Source organism: Eptatretus burgeri, chromosome 3 (assembly GCF_056783735.1).
Source record: "Eptatretus burgeri isolate ZD-2024b chromosome 3, Ebu_testis_v1, whole genome shotgun sequence".
In the NCBI taxonomy this organism is placed as follows: Eukaryota; Metazoa; Chordata; class Myxini; order Myxiniformes; family Myxinidae; genus Eptatretus; species Eptatretus burgeri.
In genome coordinates, this window is record NC_140963.1 from 59,222,569 (window position 1) to 59,235,156 (window position 12,588).

Below are 12,588 nucleotides of genomic sequence, written 5' to 3' on the forward strand. Positions count from 1 at the left end.
TATATATATATATATATATATATATATATATATATATATATATATATATATATATATATATATATATATATGTGTATATATATATATATATATATATATATGTATATATATATATATGTATATATATATATATATGTATATATATATATATATATATATATATATATATATATATATGTATATATGTATATATGTATATATATATATATATATATATATATATATATATATATATATGTGTATATATATATATATATATATGTATATATGTATATATATATATATATATATATATATATATATATATATATATATATGTATATATGTATATATGTATATATATGTATATACATGTATATATATATATATATGTATATATATATATATATATATATGTATATATATATATATATATATATATATATATATATGTATATATATATATATATATATATATATATATATATATATATATATATATATATATATATATATATATATACACTAGCACTTGGACTTGTATCGAAATTTTTCACCTTCTGAGGATGCCAAACGTGCTGCCCCGGTGGCTGCTTGTCTTGCACGTCCAATATTTGGGGCAAAACTCCACTTTAACCTCGTTCAAATAGGCAGAGCCAGATGGGGAGCACAACCCCATGAGACCTTACTGTCCTGATGCATTGTACCAAATTTGCACCATATCTCTCAGGTCGTTGTGGAGAAAATGTCTTGGTGAAAATGAGGGTTTCTGGGAGGGGGACGGTGCCATCCTTTCCCGGGGATATACGACCATAAAGAGCACAGCTTAAGGTTTGGGCATGGTCCCGATGCCCCGTGGCAAGTTTGGTCTGGATCTGTCTCCCAGTTTCTAAGAATAAGATTTTAAAATGAAATACCAATATTTGTGGCAATAATGATTAATAAATTGCGAATAATTAAGGAGGAGGGGGGAGGATTGCATGAGAGGGGGAAGGGGAGAAGAACAGGGGGAGGAGGAGGAGAGAGAGGGGAGGAAGGTAGGAGAGGGGAGGGAGGGAGAAGGGGGGAGAAGGAGTGGGAAAAGGGGGAAGAGAAGGGAGGGTGAGAAGAGAGAAGAGTGAGGAGGAGGGAGGGAGAGGGGGAGAAGAGGGGAGGGAGGTGGTAATAGAGGGGAGGGAGGGAGGAGAAAGGGGGAGAGGGGGAAGGGAGAGAAGAGTGGGCAGGAGGGGAGAGGGGGAGGGAGAGAAGAGAGGGGGAGGCGGAGAACAGCTGTGAGAGGGGGAGGGCGAGAAGAGAGGTGGGAGGGAGAGAAGAGATTGGGAGGGGGAGGAGAGGGGGAAGGGAGAAGAAAGGGGGAGAGGGAGGGAGGAGGAGAAGAGCGGGGAGAGGGGGAGGAGGGAAGAGAGAATTGGAGGGAGAAGAGTGGGGAGAGGAGGGAGGGGGAGAAAAGTTGTGAGAGGAAGGGGGTGGGGAAAGGGGAGGAGGAAGAGGGAGGGTGAGAGGAGGGGTGAGGATGAGAGGAGGAGGGAGGGTGAGACGAGTGGTGAGGGGAGAGGGAGCGGTAAGGGATGGGGGAGAGGAGGGGAGGAGCAGGGGATGGGGGAGGAGGAGAGAGGAGTGGAGGGAGAGGATCGTGCACAGTTGAGAAGAGGGAAGTTGGTGGGAGAGGGTGTGGAGTAACTTGCTTCTTCCTTGACTTGAGAGGGGGTAGAACCGGCTTTGATTAACTTACATCGAATGCACTTCACTTCACAATTTTTTTAAAAAAATTCCTTAAAACTAAACGTTATTAATAAATATTGGATTCCATCGTTAATCCACGTATTCAATAAAACTATGTTCAAAGTTTTTCGTCGTGTTGTTTCATTATATAGTTGGAAGAGTTATCACTCACTTCAATAAACTCTTTATATACAGTATACTCTAGGAACATGAAAAAATGTAATTTGACAACAGTTGAAATCCTAACTTCAGTTTTCCCTCATTGAGAACCCGACCCTCACACTTGTCTACTTCCCCTCCCTCTCCATTAATCCTCCTCCTCTCGCCCTTCTACTCCTCATACCCTCACTCTTCTACTTCCCCTCCCTCCTGTTATTACCCCGCCCCCACTATCCTCGCTCATCTACTCCCCCTCCCTCCTTTCACAACTCCCCCTATCCTCGCTCTTCTGCTTCCCCTCCCTCCTCTCCCTCTACTCCCCCTATCCTCGCACCTCTACTCCCCCTCTATCCTCTCACTACTCCCCATACCCTCACTCCTCTAATTCCCTTCCCTCCTCTAACATCTCCCCTACCCTCAGTTCTACTTTCTCTCCCTCCTCTCCTCCCCTTCTCTCCTTCTCTCCTCTCCCCTCACCACTCTCCCCTCTCCTCCTCACCCCACATCGTGTCTGACCAGATACATTCAAAACGTCTATGAGAATGCATTTTTGTGTGAAAAATCTAATATTTGTCTGATTTTTTTCACCTTTTGTTGCAACTGAAACTTGTACCATCTCAACAACTACAAAAAATGAAATCAGAAGGTGAAATAGAGTTAAGATATAGCCGTGAGGGAGTCTGAATGGACTTTATGTAACAAGCCTTGATTTCACTTAAAATGCCTTTGTCTAAAAACATTAATTTTCTTCCTGTTCTTTGCATCCGAAACTTACACCATATTAGCGACTACAAAAAAAAGAAATCAGATATCGAATTGGAGTTAAGATAAAGTAATGAAAGTGAAAGAAAGTGCGAGCCTTACAATGGAGTCTACATGGAGCGAACAAAATGGCGGCAATTTGATTTTGAAGCCCCGCCCTGAACTGAGAAGCCCCTCCCTAAAAAGGACGGACAGACAGACTGGTGCAGATTATTTATATATTTTTTATGTAACTGTGTGTGTATATGTAGAATTGTGTTTATTTTACATTTTCCTCAATCCTCATCGACATTTCTGTTTTTTTGGCTATTTCCCTTTTCTCACCTGGTTAAACCCCGATCCTCTGCAATGTCTTCCATCTGCTTTTGGCCATTTTCAAAATCGAAGTGCCTGTTTTATTTCTGGCCCACAGTATGGTGCAGATGTATGTACAAGAGATGCTACAGGCCGGACGGCATTGGCGTATGCACGCCGTGCTTCCAGCCAAGAATGCAGTGATGTTCTTGTCCAGCATGGCTGTCCTGATGATACTTCACCAGCCTCTGCACCCACACCGAGCCTCACACGGAGAAACAACAACTTCAGCAACAGCATAAACCACCAGCAGCAGCAGCCATTGTCATCACCAGGTGGAGGCAGGTCGCATGATGTGTGCTTTAGTTCTGATGGTGGAAGTGGTGGAAGAAGCTTTGACTTTAGTGGTGGTGGACGTAAAACGTCAATTCCTAGGATGTGACACTATATTGGGCGTTTTAGCCCTTCATCCTGTGTTAAAGTAAAATTTTTTGTATTTGTGGTTGTGATTCTCCAAAGCAGCAACAAGGCTTTGGCATTTATCTGGCAACCAGTACGTCAACGTTGATTCTAAAGGGTTTTCTGACTAAGGTACCCTATTGAACATGATATTTGCTGTCCTGCAACACCTGTCAGTTGCGTGAAAACTCACAAAAAATTTAAACAACTATCTTTGAGCATGAGGTCACAAAGAATCTCTTGAATATAGTCGCAAAAGGAAAACGGTGGTTCATGATTGCAAAGATGAAAGCAGCAATCTGACTCCATATCTTTATAGGTGATGATGAATTGTGGGGAAGAGCAAAACCTGTGCACACACATACAGTTACAGCTTTGCCCCTAACTGCTGTTTCTTCGTTACTTGAACATAACACGATTGAGTGAACCCATCACATTTCAAAGTGGTCACAGCAATTTTCATATGAATTTAACCACTATGCGAGTGGAGTGAATTATAGTGATGCAAGATGATGATGTATTGTGCACTCTTCATCTGTGCCACATATTTATGGGTGGCGCTTTGAGTGCTCGTTTTCAGCCGAGTTCGCCAGCGAATAGTCAACGTTGATGACATAATGAGCAGACTTTCTTACAACACTGTAGAACCACAGTTTTTGCATTCCATTGGTTTTACTGCTTTTGAGGCAGCAGAATGAGGTCATTCCAAACTGCGGTTTGATCACTGGCTACAACAATACTCTGAAGGTCACCTTTGACATTTCACCAGGACCTTACAATACACCAGCTCGGTCTTGTGTGGATGGAAATAAATGCTTCCCCATTCAATGGTGCTACCGCATTTGTGGATTCAGAACCTATCTTAAAAATTTGGCTTGACATCGGACAGCACACCCTAAAACATACTGCGTTGTGTGTATCTTTTTCTTTTTATGCGATTCTTCTCGTCGCCCTCGGTCCGCCCTCCCACCGTGCCTTGTCCCATAAATGGGGCTTGGAGCCACCCTTGCCTTAAAGGCGCTGCCTGGAAAGCCCTGGACCATTCACAGAATCGCCCTATTTTGTGGCACCCCCTCCGTGCGACCACACCCTTGATCAAAGCAGTGGTTTTGCTTATCTCTGCATTATGCAAGCTGATTCCGTCACAAAGCTTTATACCGGGAAGGACGCGCCTGAGTGTCTTAGCACCATGTCCACTAATGGGCAACCCACAAACCCCGTACAGCTTGATCATTTGAACCAAACTCGATGGCTCCATCTCACATTTGTTCTAAGATTTGTTCAGTTTGTTCCAAGATTTCCTTTTTGATGTAGTTTTGGCCCAAAGAGAACAAGAAAGGCCACTTCTATGGGGCCTATATCCTGTGATTCAAGGCAAGGTAGCACAGCTGGAGCCACAGTTCCTTCTGTGCTTCATTGAATCAAAACATATGCAACAGATCTAATGGGAAATGAAAGATCATGAAGTTGTGTATCCTTTTGATTACGCCATATTGAATGTTCTCAAGCCATTTATCTTTGCCAAACAAAAAAAATAAATTGGAAGCTAATTAGTTCACAGAGCCAAGCATTAAATTAATAATGATTTTTCACATCCACTTTAAGAGATTTTATGCAAGAAGTGAATGATCAGAAAATGGCAATAAAACACTTTGAATGAAAATGCTAAAACACATAACTATGATTATTACGATGATGGTTCATATTGTGGATGCAATTCCAATCTGTAGAGAGTAGTGCAGCGATAAAATCAACCTCCCCGGCACCTCTCCCCACAAGGGTCACTGCACTGGACCCCAGTCCGGCGGCCTTGCGTTCTCAACATAACTTTGTATATATCAATGTCTGAATGTCATTTATTTATGTATGTATGTTTTTTTTTTAACTCCCCTGTGTTTCATTGTCTTACATTTCACTTTCGTGACTTGCAAGACTGACCAGCATTGCATCTCCATTCCCCTCCCTTTCCTGTGTTTTTGTCTCTCAACTGTATCGACCCCTTATGTGGGTACGTTAATTTGCATACAGAAGTTTACAACGAGATCGCAACATCAACTCACAACCTCATCGGTCCAAGTTGTTTGCTTTGCCTATATGTTGTACATACCGCGTTCTCAATAAAAATGCATCGAACATCAACTCTGCATGCGATCCTGTCGTTTTGGCGAGGTGTCCAGACTTCAATCCATCTTGAGTATTTTTTAAGCAGGTGGATTGCCCATTTTGCACAAAGTAATTTTGATTTGACACCAAGTGAAAAGTAAGGAGGAGGCGACACGAGGGCTGATATCTCAATTCGTTATTCATGAATACTGTGGATCATGTTGCATATCGATATATTTTCACACCTGAATTTATTCCCGAAGAATTCATTCGGCGACTTCACTTTGTAAATACCATCATGAAATTATCAGAAAATGGTGGTGAAGTCGGTAATTCTCAAATCGTTGGTGCACACACGATGCTTCGATCTGTTCCTGCCACACGTCGATTTTTGAAGCTTTAATTCCTTTTGTGTATTGGAAGCTTATTATTTATCCTACTTTACACATCATGAAACAGACAGTCTGTTAAACTGATTTCACAGAATTTATTTCATGCGAGTTATATAGAGAGCTGTCACATGTGGAGTTCGAGCTGTAAAGTGAATATAAACACGAGGGAAACACGAGTTTTCAGAGCGAAGAAACTTCTATTCATTGTGCTATCTCACCGACCACTGAGAAAAACATGTGACACTGCCTGGAAATGACATGGAAAACGATTACACTTGTACTGGGTTTCAGTTCGTCAGGAGCAAATTTTTGATTCCCCGTGTGTGCGTGCGTGTGCGCGCACACATGTGTGTATATATATATATATATATATATATATATATATATATATATATATATATATATATATATATATATATATATATATATATATATATATATATATATATATATATATATATATATATATGTGTGTATATATATATATACACACACACACACACACACACACACACACACACACACACACACACACACACACACACACACACACACACCCCTTGTAATAGCAATTGTAAATAAGCTCAGGTGTAACCAATCACCTTCAAAAGCACACAACACGTTAAATGGCCTCCACCTGTGTTTAATTGCAGTGGTTCTGATTATTTCAGAATAAAAGCTGTTCCTGTACGTTTCCACTGCTGGGTAGTGCAGTTCACAGCAAAGACTCAACCATGAGTATCAAGGAGCTTTAAAAAGACATCCAGGACAAAGTTGTGGAAACGCATTGATCAGGGAATGGGTATAAATATATTTCAAAGGCCTTGAATAGGCCTTGAAGCACAGTCAAGACAATCATTAAGAAGCAGAAGATGTACGGTACCACCAAGACCTTGCCGAGATCAGGCCGTCCCTCCAAACTGGATGACCAAGTAAGGAGGACACTTATCAGAGAGGCCACCAAGAGGCCAATGTCAACTTTGAAAGAGCTACAGGCCTTTATGGCAAAGATTGGTCACTTTGTGCATGTGACAACAATATCCCAAGCACTCCACAAATCTCGCCTGCACGGTAGGGTGGCAAGAAGGAAGCCATTACTCAAATAAGCCCACCTTCAGTCGCGTTTGAGGTATGCAAAAAACCATTTTGAAGATTCTTAAGCCATGTGGCAAAAGCTTTTGTGGGCTGACAAAACCAAGATGGAACTTTTTGGCCTAAATGCAAAACGTTACATTCAGCGCAAACCCAACACAGCACTTCACCCAAAGAACACCATCCATAGTGTGAAGCATGGTGGTGGCAGCATCAGGTTATAGGGATGTTTCTCATCAGCAACGACTGGGGCACTTGGGATAGAAAGGAAAAAGGATGGAGCAAAATACAGAAAATCTGGGAAGAAAACCTGCCCTCTGCAAGAAAGCTGAAATTGGGACAGAAGTTCATCTTCCGTCCCAATGAAATCTTCCGTCCCAAAGCACACAGCCAAAGCTACACTGGAGTGGCTAAGGAACAAAAAGATAAATGTCCTCGAGTGGCCCAGTCAGAGCCCCGACCTAAATCCAATCGAAAATCTGTGGCATGACTTGAAGATTGCTGTCCATCAACACTCCCCACGCAACTTGACTGAGCGTGAATAGTTTTGTACAGAATAATGGGAAAATATTGCCCAATCAAGGTGTGCAAAGTTGGTAGAGACCTATCCTAACAGACTCACAGCTGTAATTGCTGTCAAAGGTGTTTCCACCAAGTATTAATTCATGGGAGTGGACACTTATCCAACCAAGATATTCTACTTTTGTATTTTCAATTAATTGTCTGAAATTTGTAGAATTTGTTTTTCATTTGAAAGTTGTGGGTTATGATGTGTAAACAAAGGTGGAAAAAGTGTGATTTAATTCCAGGATACAAGGCAAGAAAAGGTGAAAATTTTGAAAAGGGGTGTAAACTTTCTTTAGGCACTGTGTGTGTGTGTGTGTGTGTGTGTGTGTGTGTGTGTGTGTGTGTGTGTGTGCGTGCGTGCGTGCGTGCGTGCGTGCGTGCGTGCGTGCGTGCGTGCGTGCGTGCGTGCGTGCGCGCGCGCTCCAAAACCATGAAACCCAGTGGCCCCACACTTTGCCTGCATTCGAAGGGAATGCATGAATGAAAATCGGGTGTTTGGGTTCATTGAAATGCCCCTTTTGAAGATAATTTGTGGCCTTATTTAATTATCCTTTATCAAGGTGTCATCCTTGGTCACCTTGCTGCGGTCTTAATTCGTTATTTTTTTGGCCTGCTAAATAATGCTTTGACTTGGAACAGGCCTCAATAGTTTCTTTACGAAAAAGTTTTTTTTCTTTACCTTCCTCATTTCAAATGCCTAATCATCATATATACAAATATCTGGATATATTGCAAAGCTTATAAATGGCCAGAGACCCCAGCATTCGTGGCTTTATTTCATTTCCGCAAATGCGAAAACCTTAAGAATCTCTTAACCTGAGCTGAATTTCAAATTTTAAACTCAATTGATCTCAGCAGCAGTTCTGACTGCAAATAAAGTGATAATTTGTCCATTTCGGACATTGTTTGACACTCCGGACGGACCTCTCCGGGAAGTGTTTAATATGACCGATCAGCGATCACTAATCGATTGCCAGGCCTGCCATTCCTTATCAACCATTTTGTTGGAGTGCTTGCTGTAGTGCTTAAGCCACTTGATGAGCGCTCTACAAGCTGCTTGGATGTTGGTTTGTAAGCCACGGCAATACACTGCAAAAGTACTCGCATTGTCACTCTGCACTTTCCACTTTGCACTGTCCACTCTGCACGGTGCATTCAGCATTACGCTATCAATACAGATTGACCATCTGCCTGTGTTGTGCCCCCATAGTGTCATGTGGTGCCAAGCTTGCCATTCCTTATCAATGGTTTGCAGGGTCTCTCGGGACTTCTGGTTCTGGGTTTGGAGCAACGGCAGTGTCTCTCAGGGCTCTCTGCTGACTTTCTCAAAATTAAGTATCCGGTCGTTTTAACTGTCCCGTTTTAACTGTTTATTTTCTCACTTACATGTTTCTGTGTGTTCCTAGTTCAGGCTTGTTTCAAAAACCATGCTATTTTATGAGTTTTCGTCGACCTCGTCTTACCAGGTTCCTTGAGGCCTTCCCATCCTTCCCTTCTAGGTGTACGATCGTTTTTATTTGTTTTCTCTCCCTATTGCCTTCAATTCCTCTTTTCCCCACTTTCCCAACGTCTCCCATCCATCCCAACTAAACACTGTTTCTTGTCTTAAATCCCCCCCCCCCAAAAAAACCTTTCTTTCTGCATACCCACAAGTCCCGATCCTTCTTATTATTATTCCTCTTCTTCTTCCTCCTCCTGCCGGCACACCATCTTTATTCTACTTGAGCTGACCCACTCTCACCATTTCCTTCACAATTTCTTCCAACATCCTAACATTCCCAAATCTTACCTATTCTTCAAAAATACATCAAAAATTAATTATCTTCCTTGCATCCTTTCGATCTATACACCTCCTCTAACCACGTGTCTCTCTCCACCCTCTTCCTGGTACTTTTCATCGATCCAGCAGCTTCACTCTGCGTTTACAGTTCCAAATTCACCGTACATCTCCACGATTTTACTTCAACCTTCCCCCTTCCAATTGTTATGCAATCTTTATTTAAACTAAATAAATTCACTTTTGACGATGCATCTCCCATAGCCACGTGATCTGTTTCCACCCCCTACGTTTACCGATCCAAATTCACCATTCACCTCACGATTTTTTTCTACAACATTTCCATTAACTAATCTGCTGAAAACTCTCAAACAATAATAATAACGATCTCTTATAATGCTTAATCTTCCTCTTTCACACGTGTGGTTCTCATTACTGTATCATCCATAATTCACGACTCTTCTGCTATTTTAACAGAATGCTCTCAATTCGACCTTTCCTTCACACCTTGCCTAAAAATCCAACTGTTACAGCGTTTCTTCTCTCCATTCTCTAAATTCGCCTTTATGGCATCCATCAAGAAATGTCCTTAATCGCATTTCTGACCTAAAAATTTAAAAAAAACCCAGTTTGCAATGAGTGTTCGCTTTCCATCAACCGTTCTTTTTTCCAACTTCAATGCCAACTCACCCCTCTCACCCCTCCCTCTCAAAGCAACCATCACACTCTTCTCCCTCCAAGCCTCCCTCTCACCTTTCTCAAAACTCCCCCCCCTCACACTCACCCTTCTCCCACCATTCACCCCCTCACTCACCCCTCTCAAAGTTGCCCCCTCACATTCACAAAGCTGCCTCCTCCCCCTGCCCTCTCACCTCCATCTCATCACTCCACCTCCTCAAATCCTCAACTGCCTTCTGCCCCCTCTCTTGCCCCCCCTCTCCCCAGCACCACAGAGCCTTTTCCCCTCCTCATCCGGCCTCCTCCCCTAGCTATTCTGCAATCCCCCACACTCTTTCCACAACTCTCCTTACCTCTCCCCTTCCTCCCTTGTCCTACCCTCCCCCTCCACTCCCATCCCCGGTACCCAAAGCCTCCTCCCTCCCTCTTCATTAACAGTGTGGACCTCAAATATCCGGGGCCTTCGCTCAAACCTTACAGATCTTTTCATACAGGTTGCCACTGACAAATCAGACATAATCTGCCTAACAGAAACTTTCCTCCCTCAAGACGTCTCTGACTCCCAAGTATCTCTCCCTGGTTACTCCCTCCTCCGGTATGACAGACCTGAGCCTCGTCCTGGTGGAGGTGTTGCTCTCTTCATCAAAGACTCTATTTCTCACTCTCCATGCACTGCCCTCACTCCCCCACACCCCCAGGAATACCTCTGGCTACGGCTTCCCCTCAACTCCCACCTCATGTTTATATGTGTACTGTACCGTCCACCTAACAGTGATGACTCCATCAACACCTCACTATCCGAAAACATGGACCATCTTCTATCTTCTCATCTAAACTCTCTCTTCCTCTTATGTGGTGACTTCAATTGTCATTATGCCAGTTGGCTAGGTGTGGGTACCTCTCTCACCTGTCATGGCACCTCAGCAAAAGCTTTCTGCGACTCATTGGGACTGACTCAATCGATCAATTTCCTGACCCGGATCTGAACCAATGGTACTCCATCTTTTCTGGATCTGATTTTGACAAATTTCCCTGAAAATATCTGCTGTTCGTCCAACGCTCCAATCGGTTCTTCTGACCACGTTCTTGTCAAAGTGCACATCTCTCTGGCTGTTATCAGAGAACCACCTCGGCACCATCAATTCTGGCATTTCATTCAAGCCGACTGGCAGGGTCTCCAAGCAGCCATCAAACTTAACGACTGGTCTCCCATAGCTACTTTCTCCAACATCAACTCATCCTGGGAATTCTTTCAAAGAAACTTGCTCTCCCTCATGCACAGATTCATCCCCTCTCGTCTTCAGTTGTCCTACCCTTCCTCCCGCTCTTGGTTCACTAAAGCTTGTGGCGAGGCAGTTGTCCTGAAACAACTTGCCTTTGCCTCATGGAAAGCAAACCCAACAGAGGGTAATCTCAGTTCCTTCCATAAAGCTTGGAACAATGTGTATCTACCCTCAGGAGAACCAGAAAACAACATGTTTCAAATCTCAAGTCTGAACTCTCAAACCGCTCTCCCTCCTTCAAATCCTAGTGGTGTCGAATCAAATCTGTTTCTGGTGTATGTTTCCCCTCCATCCCCTCCATCCCCTCCCTTACCTCAAATGGCCGCACTGCTGATACCGCACATGAAAAGGCTGAATGCCTAAACTCAGTGTTTGCATCAAAATCTTGTGTCCAAAACCCATCGCTTTCTGTACCTACCTTACCCAGTCGCATCCAACTGTCCCTGGACTCTGTGTCCTTTTCTCCTGACAAGATGGAGAGCTTGCTGTCAAACCTCGACTCAGATTCTGCAACCGGTCCAGACGGCATCAGCCCACGTGTCCGAAAAACCTGCTCTTCTGCTCTTTCTCACCCTCTCTCTCTGTTCTATTCACCCTCTCATTTGCTCAAGGTCATCTGCCATCTGCTTGGAAATCAGCAAACATTACCGCCCTGCATAAAAAGGTGCAAGAACAGATCCCTGCAACTACAGACCAATCAGCCTTCTCCCAATCATCAGCAAGGTTATGGAATCCACCATCACTTCAGACATTAAATCCTTCCTCCTCTCCAATGGCTTGATTTCCGATCATCAATTTGGTTTCAGACCAGGTCACTCTAACCTGGATATGCTGCTTCTGCTCTCCCAACAATGGATGGAGGTCCTCAATGCCAGACATAAAATCAGAGCCATATCCCTTGACCTTGACAAGGTCTGGCACCCTGCCCTGCTCAACAAACTCTTCCTATGGTATCCAAGGCCATCTCCACTCATGCTTCGCAGACTTCCTCTTCTGTCGCAGTCAACGTGTGGTCCTAAATGGAGTTCTTTCATCCCCTCTTCCTGTCCAGCCTGGAGTTCCTCAAGGCAGCGTTCTGGGCCCTGTTCTATTTCTGGTTTTCATCAATGATCTCTCCGACTCTGGAAAATTCTCTTCATCTCTTCGCTGATGACTCCACCCTCTGCCGTTCCATCTGTCATCCGTCAGACCAGCAAGCTGCAGCTTCTTCGCTCTATGCGGATCTGGATAAAATCACAAGCTGGTCCAAAATGTGGAACATGTCTTTCAATCCGGACACATCTCACACTCTCACTATGTCTGTCCGAAAGGACCGTTTGGA

General features: G+C 43.2%; 1 protein-coding gene across 8 annotated transcripts in view; it reads left to right on the plus strand.

Moving 5' to 3' along the window:
* The window catches only part of LOC147029991 (arf-GAP with GTPase, ANK repeat and PH domain-containing protein 1-like), a 459,947-nt gene extending 454,433 nt beyond the window's left edge, over positions 1 to 5,514 (plus strand). For all 8 annotated transcript variants that reach the window (XM_085873585.1, XM_085873584.1, XM_085873587.1 and 5 more), the window contains one exon: positions 3,035 to 5,514. In XM_085873585.1, coding sequence (XP_085729711.1) covers positions 3,035 to 3,358 — 324 coding nt within the window. In that variant the 3' untranslated portion in view covers positions 3,359 to 5,514. The remainder of the gene's footprint in view (positions 1 to 3,034) is intronic.
* The last annotated feature ends 7,074 nt before the right edge of the window (positions 5,515 to 12,588 follow it).